Source organism: Copidosoma floridanum, unplaced genomic scaffold (assembly GCF_036245765.1).
Source record: "Copidosoma floridanum isolate Cflo_tuat_1 unplaced genomic scaffold, Cflo_Japanese_pri ptg000020l, whole genome shotgun sequence".
NCBI classification, from domain to species: Eukaryota; Metazoa; Arthropoda; class Insecta; order Hymenoptera; family Encyrtidae; genus Copidosoma; species Copidosoma floridanum.
In genome coordinates, this window is record NW_028321897.1 from 28,472,124 (window position 1) to 28,498,165 (window position 26,042).

The 26,042-nt window shown below is 35.3% G+C and overlaps 1 protein-coding gene across 2 annotated transcripts in view; it reads left to right on the forward strand.

Annotated features, from left to right (window-relative positions):
• The first annotated feature begins 17,970 nt into the window (after positions 1–17,970).
• Positions 17,971–26,042, forward strand: part of Pfdn2 (prefoldin 2) — a 96,118-nt gene continuing 88,046 nt past the window's right edge. The window contains exon 1 of one of the 2 annotated variants that reach the window (XM_089593894.1): positions 17,971–18,342. In XM_089593894.1, coding sequence (XP_089450020.1) covers positions 18,230–18,342 — 113 coding nt within the window. In that variant the 5' untranslated portion in view covers positions 17,971–18,229. The remainder of the gene's footprint in view (positions 18,343–26,042) is intronic. The other variant, XM_014356436.2, reaches the window with a different exon arrangement.

Consider the following 26,042-nt stretch of genomic DNA (forward strand, 5'->3'; position numbering starts at 1 on the left):
TGACGAGAGCTTGTGCTGCGACATCCCACTTTATCAATTTGTTGATTAAAAAAGTTTAGTTTAATTTCTCTGATTCTTAATAGTCTTATAATTATTTAGCTATATTTTATATGATTGTTAATTAGGTTATAAAAGGTGTGATCCTCTTTTATAGTGTTAATAATAGCACTTTGTCAATCCAGCGTAAAATAACTTGAGTTATTTGAATAATTTTTAAATATACCAATAATAGTTGCATAGCCATCTGAACGAGGATGAAATGTTAATAAACATGTGCCTCGTTATAAGCATTATATTGTTACAAAAAATACTTTAAATTTAAAAAAATCCCCCCCACGAATGAATAAACTAAGAGTATTCGTTACGCAACGTAAACATGAAAATAAAATAGAATTATTAAAAAAATTTTACACTAAGTAATATCGAAATAAAAGGGAAAAAAAAACAAATGTAAAAAAAAAAATTTACCCCGCTGGAGATTTGAACCCGGGAGTGATTATAGTAGATAGGTATGGCAGAGTACTTAGCTGCCTCGACTACTAGCACATTGGTCTCACGGGTGCATAAAGTGACATAGGTTTATAATGAAGCTCCAAGGTTTGAGTTGAAGTTTTTTTCTCTATTGGTAATTGAGTTAAAATATAACTACTTTAAAGCAGAACTAATACTTTTCTGAACATTTTAATGAATACTTATTCTTATTGAAAATGTTACATCTATCGAAGAACGACATTTTAATTCTAGAAAAGTCTTTTATTGCTAAATAAACGTTAAGATAAAAGCAAAGAGCTCTTATTTAATTGAAAAAATTTTGATAAGCAAATATTTATTAAAGAATTAATAATTTCCAACGTTACGGTACGTCGTATTTATATATAATGTACAATTTTTTTTTTAGTGTACCTATAATAACATACATTATGCGAGTTGTAAAAGTAATAATTTTATTGAGAAGTTCCGAGAACTTACATTAAATATCGGGACTCACGTAATCATTACTCGATTTGTCACTTTAAACGAGAAAAAACTCAGTATTAAGCGATATTTAGCTGTACAAATATTTTTAATACTTACCTATTTAACGAGTAATTTATTACCGGACATAATAACATACGTAACTGTCCAACATTTATAACAAAATCTTTTTTGAGGGAAAACAGCGCATCGGAAACATATATAGGTATATACGTGCATGCGAGAGCTGCAGCGATAGACGAGAGCCGAGGGACTCGACTCGAGAGCTCAGGCAGGAGGCAGCCAAAACGTATATAGTTATACACATGTGTACGCACATATTCCTTCCCCTTCTACTAGGTACCTATCGTACGCACGTTTGATCTTCCCCTCCGCTGCTGTAAACGCAGCGTTGGGTTTGGCGGATTCAATATCGGAACTTTTTCCCTAGATCGTATATATAGCTATACGATCTAGGGAGAATGTTCCGTCAAGCACACAGCACAGCAGTGAAGGGGCATTGCCAAAGACACGCGGAAATTAAAAATTGTAATATTAATAACACAAGCGACTATCACCCAATGACCCGGGGCGCTAACTGGCCACTCTGTTAAATAAATAACTTTTAATAACACAAGCGCCTATCACCTCATGACCCGGGGCGCTAACTGGCAACTCAGTTGAATGAATAATTATTAATAAATAACACAAGCGCCTATTACTTAGTGACTTAGAGTGCTTACTGGCCACTCTGTTCAATAAATAATTATTAATAACACAAGCGACTATCACCTCATGACCCGGGGCGCTTACTGGCCACTCTTTTAAATGAATAATTATTAAAATAACACAAGCGCTTATCACCTCATGACCCGGGGCGCTAACTGGCAACTCAGTTGAATGAATAATTATTAATAAATAACACAAGCGCCTATTACTTAGTGACTTAGAGTGCTTACTGGCCACTCTGTTAAATAAATAATTATTAATAACACAAGCCACTATCACCTCATGACCCAGGGCGCTTACTGGCCACTCTGTTAAATAAATAATTATTAATAACACAAGCGCCTATCACCCAATGACCCGGGGCGCTAACTGGCCACTCTGTTAAATAAATAATTATTAATAACACAAGCGCCTATCACCAAATGACCCGGGGCGCTTACTGGCCACTCTTTTAAATAAATAATTATTAAAATAACACAAGCACCTATCACTTAGTGACTTGGAGCGCTTACTCGCCACTCTGTTGAATAAATAATTAGTAATAACACAAGCGCCTATCACCTAATGACCCGGGGCGCTTACTGCCTGCTCTTTTAAATAAACAATTATTAAAATAACACAAGAGCCTATCACCTCATGACCCGGGGCGCTTACTGGCTACTATTGAATGATAAATTATCAAGGAATTACAAGAGCACCATTTAAAAAATCTTTGTCGTACTAGATAGGCAATTAATTTTGTGATATGTTTACACATGTTATCGATCAACTTTTTATTATTTAATAGTGTTGAAAATAAGTGTCCTGGATTATCAGAAAAAAGGTGCTTGACATTTTTATTAATAATTATTTATTTACTAGATTTGCAATTAGCGCTTCAGGTTATACGGTGATAAGTGCTTGTAATATTAAAAATTATTAATTCAACAGAGTTGCCAGTAAGCATTAGGTGATAGGCGCTTGTGTTATTAATAATTATTTATTTAACAGAGTGTCCAGTAAGCGCTCCAAGTCACTGAGTGATAGGCGCTTGTGTTATTTATTAATAATTATTCATTTAACTGAGTTGTCAGTTAGCACCCCGGGTCATTGGGTGATAGGCGCTTGTGTTATTAAAAATTATTTATTTAACAGAGTGGCCAGTTAGCACCCCGGGTCATTGGGTGATAGGCACTTGTGTTATTTATTAATAATTATTCATTTAACTGAGTTGTCAGTTAGCACCCCGGGTCATTGGGTGATAGGCGCTTGTGTTATTAAAAATTATTTATTTAACAGAGTGGCCAGTTAGCACCCCGGGTCATTGGGTGATAGGCACTTGTGTTATTTATTAATAATTATTCATTTAACTGAGTTGTCAGTTAGCACCCCGGGTCATTGGGTGATAGGCGCTTGTGTTATTAAAAATTATTTATTTAACAGAGTTGCCAGTTAGCGCCCCGGTTCATCAGGTGATAGGCGCTTGTGTTATTAAAAGTTATACATTTAACTGAATTGTCAGTTAGCACCCCGGGTCATTGGGTGATAGGCGCTTGTGTTATTACAAATTGTTTATTTAACAGAGTGGCCAGTTAGCGCCCCGGGTCATTGGGTGATAGTCGCTTGTGTTATTAATAATTATTAATTTAACAGAGTGGCCAGTAAGCACTCCACGTCACTGAGTGATAGGCACTTGTGTTATTTATTAATAATTATTTATTTAACTGAGTTGCCAGTTAGCGCCCCGGGTCATGAGGTGCTGAGCGCTTGTGTTATTTTAATAATTATTTATTTACAAGAGTAGCCAGTTAGCGCCCCGGGTCATTGGGTGATAGTCGCTTGTGTTATTAATAATTATTTATTTAACAGAGTGGCCAGTTAGCGCCCCGGGTCATTGGGTGATTGTCGCTTGTGTTATTAATAATTATTTATTTAACAGAGTGGCCAGTAAGCGCCCCAGGTCATGAGGTGATAGTCGCTTGTGTTATTAAGAATTATTTATTTAACAGAGTGGCCAGTAAGCACTCCAAGTCACTGAGTGATAGGCGCTTGTGTTATTTATTAATAATTATTCATTTAACAGAGTGGCCAGTTAGTGCCCCGGGTCATTGGGTGATAGTCGCTTGTGTTATTAATATTACAATTTTGAATTTCCGCGTGTCTTTGGCAATGCCCCTTCACTGCTGTGCTGTCTGCTCGACGGAACATTCTTCCTAGATCGTATAGCTATGTATACGATCTAGGGAAAAAGTTCCGATATTGAATCCGCCTAAATCAACGCTGTGTAAACGTGCGTATAGTTCGACTGGTCTGCCGCGACGGGGCGCTCAAATCAGTGGAGAAAAAGCGACACACTCTCTACCATAGGCGCTGGCAATCTCCCTTCTAATCTCTGCTACTCATCTCTGTTATAGAGGCCCTATGCAGGTATTGTGCCACGGTTACCTCGTTCCGAACGAGTCCTGAGCCCCAGCATCTGCAAAACGAAAAAGAGAAAATAAGTACGTGATTGTATACTCTCTGCCTAGTCCACAAATCGCAATCTCTCTTCTAATCTCTGATGAGTTAAGAGCATAGAGGTATAAGAATAGAGGGGAAAAGCGCTATACTAGCCCATTAGCGGCAGCGACAGCATAACTAAGTGTAACGGGGCATCTGTCCTTGTTGCCAAAGCCACGTTATTGGCTACTTCTTCGTCCTGAATCCTACAGTTGATTCAATCTCATGTATGACTCGACCAATAACATAACTGCCAGACAAAGACAGATGCCTCGTTACGTAGCGAATTCTGCTGTCGCATATCACGCCCCCTTTTCTCCTCTATTCTTATACCTCTATGGTTAAGAGATTGCTAACGCCAATGCTACGATGCAAGACGACTTTTTGGCACTGATCGGAGCGCTCCGCCGTGGCCAGCCGTCGAACCGGGCGCACATCTTACTACTCGCATCGGACATTCGGACACCGGGCAGCGTGCGCCAACAAGAAGAGGAGTAGATTCGCGTGGAAATGAGCATATAGGTGCACATTTTGGAGACACGTGGAAGGGGTTACCGAATGTGTGTCTACGAGGAGAGGAGTAGAAATGTTGACTATAGCTATATATCTAATCGCACAGCCAAAGCAAGCGACGACACGAGTTTTTCTCTTTTGACTGCAACCGAGTATATCGTATATGCATTGAACTGATTTTTTCTCCCGCTCTTTTTCCTTTTTTCCTTACTTTTAATACCTTTTTTTGAGTTTACGATTATTTTGAAAAAAAATTTATTATTTTCCTCATAATTGTGATAAACTATAGGACAAGCTCTGAAGTTTATCAAAGAACATAAATGGCTTTCAGGTACCTAAAAGCCGTCGTTACGGCAGCTAAGTTAATTGATCCTTATGCCGCCGCTCAAATTGTTTTGCTATCACGGGATCGATTCCAACTTTCTGTGGATTTTTTTTCAATGCAGTTCATTGTTAATTGTTATGGTTAAATTTCTTTGATTAACGTTTTATTTAAATTTATAAATAATGCTGCCAACTTTTTTTTTTTTTTTTTTTGGACGTTTAAATAAATATATTTTTTCTACTGAATCTATTTAATAATTTCGTAAGTTAATACTTCTCGTTGGCAGGGCCATTTCGCAATTTCATAATAATAGCTGAAGCATAATAAATCTTTTTAAAAAATAGATGAATTTTTTTTCAAAATAATCGTGAACTTCAAAATGAGTTTTAAAAGTAGGAAAAAAAGAAAAAAGAGCGGGAGAAAAAATCAGTTCAATACACATACGATATACTCGGTTGCAGTCAAAAGAGAAAAACTCGTGTCGTCGCTTGCTTTGGCTGTGCGATCAGATATATAGCTATGGTCAACATTCCCACTCCTCTCCTCGTAGACACACATTCGGTATACCCCTTCCACGTCTCTACAAAATGTGCGCCTATACGGTCATTTTCACGCGAATCCACTCCTCTTCTCTTAGGCGCACGTTGTCCGATACGAGTAGTAAGATGTGCACCCGGTTCGACGGCTGGCTGCGGCGGGGCGCTCCGATCAGTGCCAAAAAGTCGTCTCGTATCGTAGCATTGGCGTTAGCAATCTCTGTCTGTAATCAGTATGCAAATATTGCAAATACAGTAACAGCGAGGAATAAGGAAACACCATGGACATATTAGGAATCACAAGGTTTGTTCCAGCAAGTGGTGGGTAAACAACGTAGGGTGTGTTCCAGTAACGCTCTCCCACAACTGACCGACAACTTAATTATGTCTTACGATATCTTGCGTCATGTTTAAGTTGTCAGGGAGCGCTACTGGAACACACGGGTGAATAAGAGGTTTCTTACTCTACGTGTAAGTGACCTGTAAAATACCTAAAAATGTCAAATTGTTAGAAACCTATGCGCATGCACTTACTGGCCACTCTGCTGAATAAATAATTATTAATAACACAAGCGCCTATCACCTAATGACCCGGGGAGCTTACTCGCAACTCTGTTAAATAAAAAATTATTAATAACACAAGCGCCTATTACCCAATAACCTGAGCCGCTTACTGGCCACTCTTTTAAATAAATAATTATTAGTAACACAAGCGCCTATCACCTGATAACCCGGGGCGCTTCCTGGCCACTCTTTAAATAAATAATTATTAATAAATAACACAAGCGCCTATCACCCAATAACCCGGGGCGCTTACTGGCCACTTTTTCAAATAAATAATTATTAATAAATAACACAAGCGCCTATCACCTGATGACCCGGGGCGCTTACTGGCCACTCTTTTAAATAAATAATTATTAATAACACAAGCGCCTATCACCCATTAACCCGGGGCGCTTACTGGCAACTCTGTTAAATAAATAATTATTAATAACACAAGCACCTATCACCCAATAACCCGTGCGATGGCGCTTGTGCTATCCCTATCAAAAACTTCAATGCTGAATCAATGCTGAATCAACGTTGATTTTAGCGTTGAATCAACGCTGAACCAACGTTGATTCAACGTTGATTCTATGAATGACGGAACACTGAAATGAGTCGTAATTTACATTGTTGATTCAACACTGATTCAACATTGAATCAGCATTGATTAAAACGTTAAAATTAAATTTTAAAAAATTACAAAGTAGTATAATAACATTTGGAGCAGATATATTGACGTGTATAGTGGTACTATCCGTATGGTAACACCAAAACAGGGGGGTTCAGTTATTTGATCTTAAACTGTATTGAATACGCATTATATTTTTCTATTGTTAAATTAACGATGATTTATCGATAATTATGATTTCGAAAGAATGGCCAGTAAGCACACTGGGCTTTTGCATAATAGGCGCTAGTGTTATAAATAATTATTCGTTTAACAGAGTTGCCAGTAAGCGCCCTAGGTCTTTATGTCATAGGCGCTTGTGTTATACATTAATAATTATTTATTTTGATAGAGTGGCCAGTAAGAACCCTGGGTCATTGGGTAATAGGCTGTTGTGTTATTTATAGATGATTAATTTTTTAGTAAAGTGACCTGCAGTAGGTGCCCTAAATCATAGAGTGATAGACGCTTGTGTTATTTTTTGATGATATCTTATTTAATAAAGTGGCCAGTAAGCACCCTAGAACATTGAGGGATCGGCGGTTGGGTTATTTAATAATAATTACTTTTTCGGTAAAGTGGGCAGTAAGCACGCGGGTCATTGGGTAATCGGCACTTGTGATTTTTATTAATATTCATATACTTGATACAGTGATAGGCGCTTGTGTTATTCAATAATGATTATTTATCTGATAGAGTGGCCAGTAAGTGCCCCTGGTCATTGGGTAATAGGTGGTTGTGTTATTTTTTGATAAGTACTCATTGGATAAAGTGGACAGAGTAAACTCCTTTGGGCTTTGTGTAATGGCACTTGTGTTAGTTATTAATGATTCTTTTTCGAAAAAAACCATATCGAAAAATCACATAGTAAAACCATGTAAAAACCCACATAAAAACATGTGGTTTTATCACTCCGTTTTTATGTAGTTTTTGTCTCAAATCACTATGTGGTTTTTAAGTAAAACCATATGGTTTTTGCAAGCTTTTCTTTTTATAAAAGAAATTATTTCTACTTAAATTTAACTATTTAAAAATCCTAATAACGCATCAACAATGAATATAAAAATAAAACAAAAGAAAAAAAAGTCTCTAAAGTGGATTGATCTTTGGCTAATAGATTCTTAGCCAAGTATCTCATCCATTGGGCTAGACTTAGATTTGATTCTAGTTTCCAATTTTGTGTCCTTATAAGGTACAGAATTCTATTATTTGTATTTGTACATAACTACTTAGTTCTTTACATATAAACTACAGTAAAATCGTATGAATTTGTGTATGCAATAAATTTAACATTGTTATTAATAATATATGTTAAGATATTTGTTTCCGAGAAAAATGGCTACGGAAGTTAAACCTTTAAGGTGGTTCTTCACGATGGTGCCGTATCAAAGCGACACGGGACCCTGTGGTTTTCTAATTTTCGATTAGCGTATTATTTGCAACATAAAATATGTTGTACTGGCACTTGACTATAATATCGTTGCATTTACATACAAATAAACGTGCTAATAAAGTCAGAGTAAGAGTTATGAAAAAATTTTTTTTTGACGCAAGGTTCTGAAAATGGCATGTACGCTCCTACTCAAGCAGACGTTGCCACCGATTTCTGCATGATCGATAACTGATTACGTTTACGATTAAATATCGTATACTATTTCCCTGATTAGCCCATACTTTTGTTGTATTATTACAAAGCTGAAAAGTCTACTTTACGAGATATTACATGATATTGTAGTATGGAAAAGTAACCTACATAAGAATACATGTTAAAAGTGCATTTTTTGACTGAGTTGTTTTCAAAAATTTGCCTGATAAAGGGACTTGAAATTTTAAGAGAAGATGCCTTATAACTTTAATAACAATCCCTGCAAGTTTCTCTGTAAGTTTAAGTAAATGGGTTAGGTGAAGAACCACCTTAACTTAATTTGCTGATTATACCTACCAAAATAATACACTTTTCAGTAACACATTAACCAATAATTATATTAATATTTAATGAATAACTAATCAAAATAATAATTATGTTCTACCACTTAGTTGTAAGAAAAAAAAATTTCACTCAAGTATAAATATTCTAAATATATATATTGCAAATGAAAATTCTTGAAATTAATTTATTATTAATAGAAGTATGTAAAAATACTAATCACATAATACTATACCTTCTGTAGCTTATAAAGACGAAAAATTGTAAGCCAGCATAGAGTCCCCTTTGGTCATGTGGATGAGATACTGAAGCACACAAATTGTGCTCAAGTATCTCATCCATCATTTACTGGATGATAGGTGCTTGTGTTATTTGGTGATAATTACTTATTTCTTAGAGTAGCCAGTAAGTACCCTCGGCCATTGGATGATAGGCGCTTGTGTTATTAATAAATATTTGTTTAACAGAGTTGCCAGTAAGCGCCCTTGGTGTTTGGGTTAAAGGCGCTTGCGTTTTTTATAGATACTCATTAATTTGAAAGATTGGCGAGAAAGCGCCAAAGGTCAGAGGTCGAAAGGTGCTTGTCTTATTTATTAATAATTATATATTTGATAGAGTAACCAGTAAGCGTACCGGGTCATTGTGTGATGAGTGCTTGTGTTATTTATTAATCATTGTTAATATTCATTAGAGTGGCCGGTTAGACCCTTGGATCTTTGGATGATAGGCACTTTCGTCATTTATTGATAATTATTTATTTGATAGATCGCCCACTAAGTGACTTAAGTTATTGGGTGATAATTGCTTGTATTATATTTAAAAAAAATTATTTATTTAATAGAGTGGCCAGTAAGCGCCCTTGGTCATAGGGTGATAGGCGGTTGTGTTATTTATTGATAATTACTATTTTGATAGAATGGCGAGTAAGCTTCCTGGGTCATAGAGTGATAGGCGCTTGTGTTATTAATTAATGATTAATTATTCGATAGAGTGGCCAGTAATCGCCCTAGGTCTTCGTGTGACTGTCACTTGAATTATTTATTAATAATTATTTATTGGATATAGTGTGGCCAGTAAGCACTCCAGGTGATAGGGTGATAGGCGCTTGTGTCATATATTGACAATAATTTTTTTGATATAGTGGCCAGTAAGTGCCACGAGTTATACGGTGATCGGCGCTTGTGATATTCGTTAAATATTTATTCATTTGAGAGAATGGCAAGTAAGTGCCCTTGGTTATACGGTGATAGGCGCTTGTGTTTTTCATTAATGATTATTTTTTTGTTATAATGGCCAGTAAGCGCCCTGGGGCTTTGTGTGACAGGCGCTTCTGTTATTTATTAATAATTATAAATTTAATAAACTGGCCAGGAAGCGCCCCAGGTCATAGGGTGATGGGCGCTTTTAATATTTATTAATATTCATTTATTTGATAGAATGGCTTGTAAGCGCGCTGGATCATTGGGTGATAATTACTGGTGTTATTTATCAATAATTATTAACTTGATAGAGTGGCCAGTAATTGCCCCGGGTCTTTGGGTGATGGGTGGTTGTGTTATTTGTTGATAATTACTTATTTTATAAAGTGGCCAGTAACAAATAACCCTGAGTCATTGGTTGATAGGGGCTTGCGTTATTTAATAATAATCATTTATCAAAAAAGGGTGCAGAAAGCGCCCTGGGTTTTTGTGCGATGGCGATTGGGTTATATAATAATGATAATTTATTCGATAGAGTGGCCAGTAAGTGCCCCATGTTAGATGGTGATAGGCACCTGCTTTATTTATTGATAACTATTTATTTGATAAGGTGGCCAGTAAGCTCCCTGGGTCAAAGGGTGATAGGTGCTTGTGATATTCACTAATAATCATTTATTTAATAGGGTGGCTAGTAAGCATCACGGGTCATTGGGTGATAGGGCTTATGTTATTTATTAATAATTATTAATATTTATTGGAGTGGTAAGTTAGTGCTTTGATCTTTGGGTTGGAGGAGCTTGTATTGTTTGTCTATAATTATTCATTTGATTGAGTTCCTAGTAAGCGCCTTGGGACATTGGGTTATACGTGCTTGTCTTATTCATTCATAATTAGTAATTTGATAGAGTGACCTGTAAGCGCAGAGGGTCATTGGGTGATTGGCGATTGTGTAATTAATTAATAATTTTTTATTTGATAGGATGGCCAGTAAGTATTTTTGGATCATCGAGTGATAGGCGCTTGTGTCATTTATTAATAAATATGTATTTAACAGAGTGAACAGCAAGGGCATCAGGTCGTTAGACGATAAGTGCTTGTGTTATTTATTCAAAATTATTCATTTTATTAAGTGACCAGTAATCGCACTGGGTCATTGGATGATAGGCGCTTGTATTATTTGTTAATAGTTATACGTATTTATTGGAGTTGCCAGTAAACGCCCCGGTTTATTGGGTTATAGGGGCTTGTGTTAAAAATTAATAATTATTTATTTGATAGAGAGGATAGTAAGCATCTTGGGTCTTTGGGTGATAGAAACTTGTATTATTTATTAAAATTTATTAATTTAATAGAGTTGCCAGTAAGTGCCTTGGGTCATATTGTGTGATAGGCGCTTGTATTATTTATTATAAGTTATTTATTTGATAAGTAGCCAGTAAGTGTCTCGGGACATTAGGTTATATGGCGTTGTATAATACATCAACAATTGTTTTCTCAATCGAGTGGCCAGTATGGGCCCTGGGTCTTTGGTCGATAGGCGCTTGTGTTTTTTATTAATTATTATTTATTTTATAGAGTGGCCAGTTAGCACCCAGGGTCATTGCAATGACCCATGGGTAATAGGGGCTTGTGTCATTTATCGAAATTTATTTATTTAATGAGGTATACGGTCATTGGGTGATAGGCGCTCCTATGATTTATGAATAACTATTTATATTTATTGGAGTGGCCAGTAAGTGCCCCGGTTTATTGGGTAATCTGCTCTTGTATCAATAATCTCAATAATTATTTTCTTGATAGAGTAGCCAGTAAGCGCCCTGGGTCTTGAAGTGATAGGCGCTTGTGTTATTTATAATAAATATATTTTTGATAGAGTGACCAGTAAGCGTACGATGTAGTTGGGTGATAGGCGCTTTTTTTACTTATTTATAATTATTTCTTCCATGGTGTGACTAGTAAGCGCACTGGGTCATTGGTAGATAGGCACTTGTGTTCGATATTAAGAACTAATAATATTAAGGGGATTGGCTTGTAAGCGCCCTGATTCCTTGTGTTATAGGCACTTGTGCTATTTATTTATAATCATTTATTTGATACAGTGGCGGTTAGGGCCCTGGGTCATTGTGTTAAGGCCACTTGTATCATTTATTAATAATTAGTTATTTATCACAGTGGCCAGTAAGCGCCCCGAGTCATAGGATGATAGTAACTTGTGTTATTTATTAATAAATATATATTTGATACAGTGGCAAGTAAGGGCACCAGGTCGTTGGAGGTTTAGCGCTTGTGTTATTTATAAAAAATTATTTTATTGATAGAGTTGCCGGTAAGCACCTTGGATCTTTGGGTAAGAAGCGCTTGTGTTATTTGTTAATAATTATTCATTCGATAGAGTGGCCAGAAAGCCTCCTGGGTCATTCGGTGATAGGCGCTTGTATTATTTATTAGTAATTATCTATTTGATGAGAGGACAGTAAGCGTGTCAGGTCATTAGGTTATATATGGGCTTGTACTATTTATCAATAATTATTTTTATGAAAAAGTGGCCAGTATGCGCCCTGGGTCTTCGGATGATCGGCTCTTGTGTTATTCATTAATGATTATTTATACTATAGAGTGGCCAGTAAGCACCCAGGGTCATAAGGTAATAGGGTTTGTGTCATTTATTAAAATTTATTTATTTAATACAGTGGCCAGTAAGAGCACATGGTCATTGAATGATAGGTGCTTCTAGTATTTATGAATAACTATTAATATTTATTGAAGTAGCTAGTATGCGCTTCGGTTCATTGGGTTATCGGGGCACATGTTATTTATTAATAATTATTCACTTGACAGTGTGGCCATTAAGCAGGATGGATCTTTGAGTGATAATCGCTTGTGTTATTAATTTTCAATTTTTTGTTTGATAGAGTTGCCATTAAGCATATCAGGTTATTGGGTAACAGGGGCTTGTATTTTTTATCAACAATTATTAATATTTACTGGAGTGGGCAGAAAGCACCCTGTGTCTTTCGGTTAGAGGTGCTTGTATTATTTGTTTATAATTATTCATTTGGTAGAGTTGCGAGAAAGCGCCTTGGGTCATAGGTCGATAGGCACTTGCGTCATTTATTTATAATTATTTATTTGATAGACAGGTCAGTGAGCACCCCGGGTCATTGGCGGATAGGCGCTAGTATTATTTATTAATAATTATTTATTTGATAGAATGGCCAATAAGCTCCCTGGTACTTTGGGTGATCGAAGGTTGCGTTTTATTTATTAATTATTATTTATTTTATAGAGTGGCCAGTAAGCATCTCGGGTTATTGGGTGCTAGGGGCTTGTGTTATTTATCAATAACTATTAATATTTACTGGAGTGGTCAGTAAGCCCCCTGTGTCTGTGGGTTGGAGGCGCTTGTGTTATTTTTTTTATAATTATTTATTTGATATAGTTGCCAGATAGCGCCTAGGGTCGTTGGTCGATAAGCACTTGTGTCATTTATTTATAATTATTTATTTGATAGACTGGCCAGTGAGCACTTTGGGTCATCAGTGGATAGGCGCTTGTATTATTTATTAATACTTATTCATTGGATAGAGTGGCCAGTAAGCGCCCTTGGGTTTTCGGGTGATAAACGCTTGTGTTATTTATTAATAATTATTTATTTAATAGAGTGGCCAGTTAGTACCCAGGGTCATTGGGTTACAGGGGCTTGTGTCATTTATTGAAAATTATTTATTTAATACCGTGGCTGGTAAGCGCAACGAGTCATTGGATGATAGGCGCTTGTCTTCTCTATCAATAATTATTTATTTGATAGCGTGACCAGTAAGCTCCCTGGGTCATTGGTGGATAGGTGCTTGTGTTATTGGACCTTATTTGAATTTCGTGCCTCACGTTCGGTACTATTTTTTCATTGAACTAGTGATTCTTCACGTCAGAGAGGGTGGGTCCTTGAGAGTTCCTAAGTCTGGCTGGAACTATATTCCAACACCGGCTCGTTTTTATGTACGGCTTTGAAGCACAAGTCGCAGCAGACACAACACTGAACGTGGATATCTGTCTTCTTCTAATTGTGCTTCAGCGCCGTACAAAAGTTCGAGCAATCTTTTTTTTTATACATCTATGTGAACTTTAGTGCATAAGATAAAAAGGTTTCCTCACTACCGATTTAGCAAGTGACGCTTTCGTTTCGGATTAACAAAAAATTGCATTGTTTAAATGGATGCGGAACTCGACGTAGCGTATGGACGGAAGTCAATAAATAATTTATTTAACAGCATAATTACCATGATGTAAAAATATAAGTTGTGGCGTTCCGAGTTTTTAGTTTCGTGCCGTTCTGCGCCTTCCATTAGGACGCCATATTTGAAGGAGACGTGACTTCTTCAGCGCCGAAGAGCTTGTACGATGAAACGAAGTGGTCAAAGTTGAATTTAAAACAAATCTTTTGCAGCCACTTTGAAGTGAGGCATATATATAGATATAGACATACGTATGAAAAGACAGGTACGTCAATTGATGAAAGATTACCTCTATAGTCAGTATTTTCTGTGTAAATACTTACGAACTGCACGTTTGGTCACTGAAACAACTGGAATGAAAAGATTGAAATAAAATATATATATATTGTTTCACGAGTTACTTTATGTTCAAATGCTTCATATTTTAAAAGCTTTTGAAATCCGCAGACAGACATGGCGGCGCGATGGAAGCGTTCCTGATTGGTCAATCAAAATGTATGCGTAACGCCACACCTTATATTTTTACATCACGATAATTACCATACTTTTTTGATGGTCTTTACGTCTGATTGTACTTATAGCAGTGTTAGCTGTCAGGACATTTTAAAAAATGACAGTCATTCGATAATAATTTTTATTAAATACACAATATCTGCAAACTATTCTTGCTTAAACTCTTCATGACCATAGGCTGCTACTCTGACGCAACGTACTGTTCCGCATCCATGTGCATGATATGCACTTTCTGTTGAACGGAAATAGAAGCGTCACTTGCTGAACCGATGATGGAGGAACCTTTTTTTCTGACGCAGTGACGTTTCGTTGGTTACTTTAGCAGCCATGTAAATGTAACCCAGTGTTCATATTGTCAGTAGAAATCCATCGTCACGGGTTTGGAGATAAAGTTCACAACTCTTACAAAATGCGTGGAGTGAGTAGAGTCGCGTTGTAAGGTCTCTACGCATTTTGTAAGAGTTGCCAACTTTATCTCCAAACCTATGACCATGGAATTCTACTGACAATACGATCACTGATGTAACCGCTGCCTAAGTGTAAATGTCACGTTGGAAAAAAAAAAAAGAAAATGAAAAGACCGTCCATCACCCCACCTGCAAGCATGAAAACTCACTTTATTTGACCTTTTTTTCTACCAACAGCCAACATCCCGACAATTGTTGATGTGTGATTGTTGACATTTCTTAAGAAATGACCAAAACACAGCTGTAACAAAACACCAGGCTCTGGCCAGTATTGTAATGAGGTTATCGGAAGGGCATGTCCAGGCCCTGATGTACTACACATTATATAGGTATACTGTATAACCTTCGACCTCCGAGACGTGACACATGTTTGCACATACCATGTATGTGTACATGCAGATACATACTCCCTTTAATTTTCTGTTTGTTTATGCTTGTTCATTAGTTTTTTAAATATACATTAAACAAAATATCAGTGAGAAAATTTAACGACTAAAAGGAAAAATTCTGAGAGCGCGTAAATTTTGAGAAAAAAAATTAAGCTTAATATAGCATGATTACTACGAATGCGAGTGAAAAAAGTAACCTACGTTAGACCGATTTTTAAGTGAATTCTGATCATTGCGATCATCAAGACAGTATTTCTGTGTTTGTAGCTGGCGTTGATGTAACGGTTAAAAAACTTGAATTTGTAAAAATTTAATCATCATTTTCTTGTATGTTCCAAAAAATTAAACATTGCATGCCACTAAAGAGGGTTTAAAAGCAGCGATAATCTGCGTATATGGATTTTCCTTATCACTTGCTTAAATTATTTATCATGTTGTTTTGATCTAAAGGCGTTGAATATACTTACTATAATCCCTACTGTAGTACTGTACAGTACATATATGTTATTATACATAAACACAAAAACCCTGGCCAGGCCCTGATCATTGCCTGCGGTAACCCTCATAACACCGTGTGATAAACTCTACATTTACGCCTGCTGAGGCTTTGGCATCAATCTAAAGCTTGCCTGGCCAGGCCCTGGTATTATCCTTTGGATATCGTCAGGAGGACGCGTTTCAAGTCGACTTTCCTACTCTATTTGAAATATCTCTACGATTACACCTGTAAAGTGCGGGAGCGTCGATAGGTCCAGAGCGCTCCGACCATTATAAGTAAATACATAAGCAAATGAATCTTTAGACGTATAAAAAAACAGGCTGCTCGTTCTTATGTACGGTGCTAAAGCACGAGTAGAAAGAGACACAACATCGAACGTGAATATCTGTCTCTCCCGCACATTGCTAAAGGTGAGGGTCAGTAAACTAAGGCCAGCTGATTGAGTTGATGCAACTTCCCTACCGTTGGCAACGTGAGAGAGAGACATACACACACGTTCGATAGGGTGTCTCTTTTTACTTATGCTTTAGCGCCGTACATAAGAACGAGCAGTCTATTTTTTATATGTCTATATGGATAGAGCATTGAGCGTGAATATCTGTCTTTCTCGCTTATTGAGAATGGTGGGGGTCAGTAATCTAAGACCGGTATTTCAGGCCAAGCTGCGCCTCTGACGGGCGGCGTGGCAGCCAAGCTTGGCTTTAGTTTTGCACTTTCAATTTCTACTTGGGTCATGTGATGGCGAGTGTGAGAATAGCTTTCATTCCATCGTTTGTTGTTCCTGCTGTTATTCAATGTGATCCGCAATCCCGACGGCAGTAGAGCAGAATATATTTTCGAGTAGCTCAATTTTTAGGATATTTTCGTCTGCGTGTTAGTTTATGTTAGCACAATACGACAAAATAGGACGAAGTTCCGCGTCGTCTGCTTTTTTACTGCTGGCGGGATTGGGTGTAATCCGCAATCGCCGCCAGCAGTTACATATGTAAGACGTGACAACGTTGCGTGGTTGGAGGCGCTTCTGTCGATTTACTGGTGATGTGATCCGCAATCCCGCCAGTAGTAAAGCAGACAACGTCGGTCTACTTACTTTTTTTCGTGACATTTTTGCTGCGATCCCGCGCAATCCTGCTAGCTGCAGTAAAGCTGTTATTTCCATTTTTCTTTTTGGCACTTGAAACTATTTTTTTGGTCTGCGTGTTTGTTTACGTCTAGCACAATACGCTTTGCTTACAATCAGAAAATGTCACGAAAAAGAGCAAGTAGACCGACGTCGTCTTCTTTACTGCTGGCGGAATTGCGGATCACATCACCAGTAAATCGACAGTAGCGCCTCCAACCACGCAACGTTGTCACGTCTTACATATGTAACTGCTGGGGTCGTACCATGTAACTATTTTTCAGTACATCGACCTATGTTATAACATAGGCCTGCAAAGCAAAAAAAGTTATATGGTACGGACCCTGGCTGCGATTGCGGATTACACCCCATAGCTGCGGAAAAAAGTTGGGCGCCCTGCGCCACCGAATACAGTCACGCCGTGCACTCACTTTCTTGGTCGCGCCGCATGCCTGTTTTGGGCGCGCGGCGCACCCAAAGTACCTGGCGCGCGGGACAACTAAAATTTAGATGCGCTGCTGCTAGATCTAAATTTTAGTTGTCCCGCGCGCCAGGTACTTTGGGTGCGCCGCGCGCCCAAAACAGGCATGCGGCGCGACCAAGAAAGTGAGTGCACGGCGTGACTGTATTCGGTGGCGCAGGGCGCAGGGCGCAGGGCGCCCAACTTTTTTCCAGTGGCCTTTGTTGCCTGATGGAAAAAGAGGTATAGATAATAGGTCTGCTCACTTGCTCAGTCTGTTCACTCAATTTGAGTTTAGCGGAACAGTAGAGCCCCCTTTTCAATATGAACGTTCACATTGAATTAAGCAAAAAATGTCTATGTGAACAGCTCCTCTATTTTTTCATTCTTCCTTGCTCTCATTCCCGTTATTTCCTTATTCCCTGCTCTTATTGCGTGAAAAGGCCCATCCATAGGTCTTAACAAATCATAGATCATTTGAACTGGAACCTTTAATTTAATAATGCATCGAAATCTATATCCAACAAGAATACTTATACTTAATGAAATAAAATTAATAGAAAGATTAGTCATAAGTATTTAAATACTGTCTTTCGTAAAGATTAGTAATCTTATTAAAGTTTTACTGATTTCTATAACAGTTTGTCATATTGTTTTAACTTAGTGAAACGGACAATGAGTGTTAAATCAAATCAAGAATCATATGCAGGATTTCAAACTTTAAGAAATGAGCAACGTATCATGATAAGCAAAATATCCGAAATGGAAGCAGAGTTAAATGAACACAAGTACATTGTTTTACAATTTTGCCTAATTATATTGCTTTCTTAAGAATGTTACTTGTTGCACTGGGTCTATTCGCACCAAGGTCACTTCAATACGTAGACATTATGCAGTACAGATAACACCCAAATGGTGTGGAGAAAGCATCATTGTTATAAACGTAAATATTATAAATTGCAAGCCCTATATCTACGTAAACGCGGATATAGCTGTATTGATATCTACACATCAACGTTAACTTTATGCGAATAGACACAGGGCACTAGTTATTTATCCCAAGTACCAGGGTCCTTAGTGCTACCTTCTAACGTTCAGTTTTTTTACACGTGGGTATAAATATAGTAATTTTTATTATGGATATTTCATTCTGAGCTAAAGAATATTGCTTTTAGGTCATTTACATGCCATAAGTTTTTATGTAATAGTTGCTCTATTGAGTGGTGGCCTGCAAAAATAAAATAAAAACTAAATAATTTGCTTCTTGCAATCAATACAAATGATAAATATTTCAATATGCACAACCCATAAACTTCTTGAGTTGTTATTTTTTTGAATGTTAGCTGTAATGTTCTGGTAAAAGTGTAGCTTACGACTCCTTACAAGAAGTTATAGCTTCAGAACTTGCAGTGCTACCAATCTAATACAGCGCGAGAAATTCAAAATCACCAATGTGATAAATTTGAATGTTAATGACGAATCAAAAGAAAACTCCTTCTCCACCTGTAAAACTTTTTTTTCTTGTTCACCCATGGTTCACCTACAGTAATAGTTTGGTAATGACTCAGCTTCGCTTGCTCGAGAGCTGTGTTAAAAATAAACAAATCCTATTAAGTACTGACAGAATTACCGACCGCATATTTACATTCAAATTTACCGCCTTCATAATTTAGAATTTTCTGCGTTGTCATGTTGGCAGCACTGCGAGTTCTGTAGTCAACTTCTCGTAAGGAGTTGTTAAGTACACATCCGCCAATGTTCTCAACACTAACATAATTCAAAAAAACTTTTTGCTTTTTGATTACAATTTTCTTAATTATTTTCTTTGAATTTAAAAGCTTGTCGACAAAACGGTACTACTTATGGTTTTGGAATTGCATAGGTACACTTATTCAGCACCGTGCACTGTATACCATGAGCTATGCATGAAACAAAATTTCACATACAATGCATGTTGGAAAATTGTGTTATTAGTTGCAGAATGGCTTATTTTGACCCCAGATATTTTATCAATACCTCACATCGACAAAAATGGCTCCTGTGTGATAAAAAGTAAGCATTCACATCGACGGTTAGGTAAAAGACAGAGCCAACTCAGATACTTGGTGAAAAAGGAGCCAACTCGAAATTTGGGTTGAAAAAGGAGCCAACTCAGGTTCGGGTTGAAGAAGCAGCCAACTCGGGAGTAATTTTTTTTCATCAAGTTTTGTTGTGGTAGCACTGAAATTCACAGTAGGTATACCTATATAAACGAACAAAGATTTTCCATTAATCCAATGGTTGAGAAAAATAATTTATGTTATTGTAATAGAGCGTACTACACTTATTAAAATATGTGCTTTTTATACGTTATTTTTTTATCTGTTCTTATGTTCGCCTCTCAAATCTGATTTAATAATACCATGGTCATCCTTTATTTTATTTTAACAAAGCATACAATACAAAAATTCAATTAAATAATAAAAAAAAAATCTTAGAGATATGTGCCAGAGTGGTGTCATCCCACAAGAATATCACAGTTTTTATGAAAGTATTATGAAGTAGCGCGCCGCATTGACATACATTTAGTGTATTAATAGTAGAGACAAATTAAAGATTACAATAACTGTTCATGCTACAGTTCACAAAAAAAAACATTTGTATTGTTAACACAAGTTCTTTTTATTTAACACGATGTTTGAAAATAAAAAAGTATTTAAAAATTTTTTGAAGAACATTTAAAATGATTTACGTCCATAGTCTGATCATAGAATTACGTCTAATCGCAGCAGACTTGTAAAGTACATAATTTTATGAGTGTAGCACACTCTATTACAATAACATAAATTATTGTTCTGAACCATTGGATTGATGGAAAATCTTTGTTCGCTTATATAGGTATACCTATTTTGTGAATTTCAGTGCTACCACGACAAAACTTGATGAAAAAAAATTACTCCCGAGTTGGCTGCTTCTTCAATCCGAACCTGAGTTGGCTCCTTTTTCAACCCAAATTTCGAGTTGGCTCCTTTTTGACCAAGTATCTGAGTTGGCTCTGTCTTTTACCCAACCGTCGATATACACTAGACGGATAGATATTCGCGACCCCTACAACACAAGGTCCTTATGCTGTAAGGGTCATCGCGATTATCTGTCTTCTAGTACACATATCCTGTTCCGATTGTCATACATTAAGGGAGTTCTATCGGTAACAGAATTAACAATGAGAAATTTATAAAAATTTATTAACAAATAAATGAAGTCATAAAAATGACACTGTGAAAATTTGAAGGCACGAGGATTTCTAGGAGCCGAGTAATTGATATTTTTATATTAAGCTAATTTTTACCTGTAGACTTATGGGCTGTCGTCTTTTTCAGCACTTCTATTGCCTTTATCTCATCTATTAACGAAGAATATTTAATGAAAATTTTACCAATGATAAAAAAAGTATCTAATGATCGTATTTAATTTTATTGAACATCTTGAGGTTACTTACTAATGAGGAAAGAGATTAATTAATACGGAAGGTCAAAACTATAAAAGATTGTGTTATCACTGGAGAGTGAGAAAGACAGACGACACAAAACTATAGAGGGCTTCACAAGACTATAGCGAGGAATTGAACCTCCGTAAAGTGGCTCCAGCGCCTATTGCCGTATCAAAATAGGGAGACTGAAAATTAATCATTATTTTCTTTAAAATATGGTATAAAATTATCATAGAGACTGTTGTAAGCCATATTCTACATTTTATCTGTTACTTTAGTGAGTAAATATAAAAAAAAACAAAAAAGTTTTATGCTGCCCTAAATGATGAACTGTTACGGTACGCTCCTAAGTTCAAGAATGTGGCAACATTGCTCAGCTGTAGTCATACCTATATATAAATATGTACTCTGCAGAATGCAGACAGCTGAGAGCTGATTTGCACTCGCAACTGTATACTTAGTCTCCGATTATTTAAAGATTTTGTTCGATAACAAGACACTTTTTTTATTTCATCGAAAACTACGTAATAATATATACAAGATAGTATATTTTTTACACCTTACGGGTTCTTTATATAAGTGCAGCAGTAGGTTGTGTATCGCGTAAGCTTGCTTTTCCTATCTAACCCGTCTTGAAACTACGACTTTGTAAGCATGATTTCTTACAATTTTCATCGTCAACCTTAATTTTTTTTATACGAATAGAAAGATGGGAATTCAAAGAATATAATTCAATTTTATTAACCTCGGTTGGGTTGTTTATAATTTTAACATTCAGGCCACTGGAGCCACCTTAAGCACTATGGTGCGCGGTTATGTGTACCTGTAACCTCTCAGTCAAAAATTTATAGCTATTAACATGCCTATAATTTATAGCTATAATTATAGCTATAACTACCTATAAAACAGCTGTAATAATGTATAAAATTCAGCTATAAATATAGCTATAAATTACAGCTGTAATCTTTTCACAAATTTTGAATAAAAATTAGTTTAAAATCAGATTTTTTCAACATATATCGATCAGTACAAATGGTATCATCCGTTTGATAACAGTAAAACTGAGGGCCTGAAGTATTTTCAAATAAGTAGAAAAAAAAACAAGAAATCGTATACAATTTCAAGTTTTTTAAAAATTGCTTTAAAATAGTAAAGTAAAGTGAAAGAAAGTGGTGTATCTCATAAAATATAAGGATTTGTCATAAATTACAAGGTATTTTTTTTAACTTTGTTGTGCAATAAAATGCATTTTAAAAACCACGTGATTCAATTATAATGGTATGTTTTGAAGAAATACGCGATAATGTAAGTCGAAACCACTTGGTTTATACTGTAAGATCACACAGTTTTGTTTGCTTAACAAAGTTTTTTTGATAATCAATAATTTAAAATGTTTGGTACTGGGCATAAATACATTACATCTTACACTTTAACAAGTACGCAAATCTTATCGATGTCTTCTGTAAGAACGATTGCATCTGTTTCTTCAATTTGTTGTACTAATTGCATATCTACATACAACTTATTAAAATTTTTGTATTTACTTTATTGCACAGCATCACTTCTAAATGTCTTTCATGATCTACAGTGAAAGCAACTATTCGAATATATTCGCCATTTTTTAGTTTCGCAAAGAAGTTGTTAGACCTCTTTTAATTTTTAAATGTGACTCGTACAAACATTTTGTTTTTACCAAGATTTTGTTTGATAACAAGACACTTTTCTCATTTCATCGAAAACTACGTAATAATATATACAAGATAGTATATTTTTTACACCTTACGGGTTCTTTATATAAGTGCAGCAGTAGGTTGTGTATTGCGTAAGCTTGCTTTTCCTATCTAACCTGTCTTGAAACTACGACTTTGTAAGCATGATTTCTTACAATTTTCATCGTCAACCTTAATTTTTTTTATACGAATAGAAAGATGGGAATTCAAAGAATATAATTTAGTTTTATTAACCTCGGTTGGGTTGTTTATAATTTTAACATTCAGGCCACTGGAGCCACCTTAAGCACTATGGTGCGTGGTTATGTGTACCTGTAACCTCTCAGTCAAAAATTTATAGCTATTAACATGCCTATAATTTATAGCTATAATTATAGCTATAACTACCTATAAAACAGCTGTAATAATGTATAAAATTCAGCTATAAATATAGCTATAAATTACAGCTGTAATTTTTTCACAAATTTAGTAACAAATAAAAATTAGTTTAAAATCAGATTTTTTCAACATATACCGATCAGTACAAATGGTATCATCCATTTGATAACAGTAAAACTGAGGGCCTGAAGTATTTTCGAATAAGTAGAAAAAAAACAAGAAATCGTATACAATTTCAAGTTTTTAAAAAATTGTTTAAAAATACTTTAGGCCCTCAGTTTTACTGTTATCACACGGATGATACCGTCTATACTTTTCGATATATATTAAAAAAATCTGATTTTAAACTAATTATTAATTAAAAATTTGTGTAAAGAATACAGCTGTAATTTATAGCTATATTTATAGCTGAATTTTATACATTATTATAGCTGTTTTATAGGTAGTTATAGTTATAATTATAGCTATAATTTATAGATATAATTATAGCTATAAATTTTTAACAGAGCTAGCTGCCTCATACTTATTAACACTATTGTAGTCGAAGGTCCTACGCATACATGCCTAGTATTAACAATTATTTCAAATATTACCACTTGATTAGGGTAAAATGATTTTATTATAAAAATACTACAAAATTAAAGATTAAATAGTACATAATATATAAGATGTATGCAATGTGAGTCTTATTAAACCAGTTTAATTTATCCTACATAGTGTCAATTTGTACTAAATCCAGGTAATTACGTAAATAGTGTTAATAATTAAAGATATATTATGAGTTGCATTACGTAAAAATTAACAATGTTCATAAACATACTAACATGTTTTCTTACAAATACGTAATGATAAAAAATACGTCAAATTTGGTTTTTACCGACCAGTTAAAAATTTATAGCTATTATTACGCCTATATGTTGTAGCTTTAATTATACTTATAATGACTTAGAAAACAGCTTAAATTATCTGTAAAATACAACTATATTGGAGATATAAATTTTGCTCAAATGTTTAATAAATGTTGGTCTCAAATTTGATTTTTTAAAGATATATCGATCAGTACAGGTGCAATCATCCGTATGATAGCATAAAAACTGAGAGCCTGAAGTATTTTTGAATAAGTATAGAAAAAACAATTATTAACGATTTTAAGTTTTTTAAAAATTGTTTAAAAACACTCTACGCCATCATTTTTTATGTTTTCACATGCCTTATAAGAGCCGTATTGATTCGTATGCCTTAGAAAAAATCTGATTCAAAACCAACTTTTGTTTTAAGGGAATTCACTCGTACCCAACCTTTTTGGCGCATAAAATCAGCTGTGTATGTAACCTGTATGACTGTATAAACAGATATAACGTGACGTACTAACAGTAGCTGTCAAAGGAGAATTATTTTATTCACTAATTTATTGCTTATTCCATAAGCCATGAACGAAGATGAGACTGTAGCTACGTAATCACGAAATTTTTAGCTACTTTCAAAAAAATTTCCAATCAAATCTTGATGTCGATTATCCAGATATTGCAGGTTATGTATCAAAACAGTACTGATTCTTAGAAGACTGCACGTTAAAAGTTAAAAAATAAAATTATCAACATCTCACTTTATACGCTATAAAGAGACTTGAAATTTGAATCAAAGGTTTTTCTACACTAATTCATCTCTGTTAAAAGTATTATCAATACATTGACGTTAATTTTCTTAGCAAGTGAACTTCCTAAAAATTTGAAGATTTTTTTCTTACCGAGCACCAGGAGACGTTAAATAGTAAACGCACCACGTTCCGAGGTTAACAAATGCCCTATATTTCAAATTAACCATTTATTCATGTGAAAGCTGGGACACTCTTAACCTCACTCACTAGGTGCGTAATGTACTATTTATTGCTATATTTTACAAGCAGGAGAGAGCGGAGCGCTATCCATCACGCGGGTTACTCCATCATCCTGATTTTTTTTATTGATAAAGCTTATTTCAATGTCATTTCTTTAGGAAGTACCTTTCTACGATGTTGACTTCAAACGTTTTCAGAAGTTAGATGAAAAATCTTCATCAACTTTTTAAAATTTTGAGCCAGAAGTAATTGTTGGACAAAAGTGTTTATATACTGACCAAATAATATGGATTTTAATCCTATATTAACTGTCTCTAATACATCTGAAAGTTCAATCGTCAATACAAAATATTACTCAAGATTTCATTAGTCGATGTATAATTAAAGGATCAAGAAAGCATTGCCGTATGATTAATATTTCAATCGTTTGAAATCAAATAGGAAGTATAGGAAGAATTAGTGAGACTCGCTCGTCACAGTACTTGTATTTTTATGACATCGTGTTCAGAACTTGATGACTTATTAATGCTTATTCAGAAATAGGGCTTTCACCTTGAATATACATTTAATCACATAACAAAAAATTTTTTGGAACGTTGAAAGAGGGGCTTGCAAATATGGTTTAATAATACAGATAACTCATGAATAAATTTATTACTTTGTTTTCAAATAAATAACGAACGGTCATTACATAGTCCCATGTTTCGAACCCTAATTTTTTCACATATTATGTATTACATATATGATGTATCATGTAAATAACAATTTATACGGATTTCCTTACTATAACAAGCTAAGTGAAAGAAAGTGGTGTATCTCATAAAATATAAGGATTTGTCGTAAATTACAAGGTATTTTTTTTAAACTTTGTTGTGCAATAAAATGCATTTTAAAAACCACGTGATTCAATTATAATGGTATGTTTTGAAGAAATACGCGATAATGTAAGTCAAAACCACTTGGTTTATACTGTAAGATCACACAGTTTTGTTTGCTGTTGTAAGCCATATTCTACATTTTATCTGTTACTTTAGTGAGTAAATATAAAAAAAACAATAAAAATTCATGCTGCCC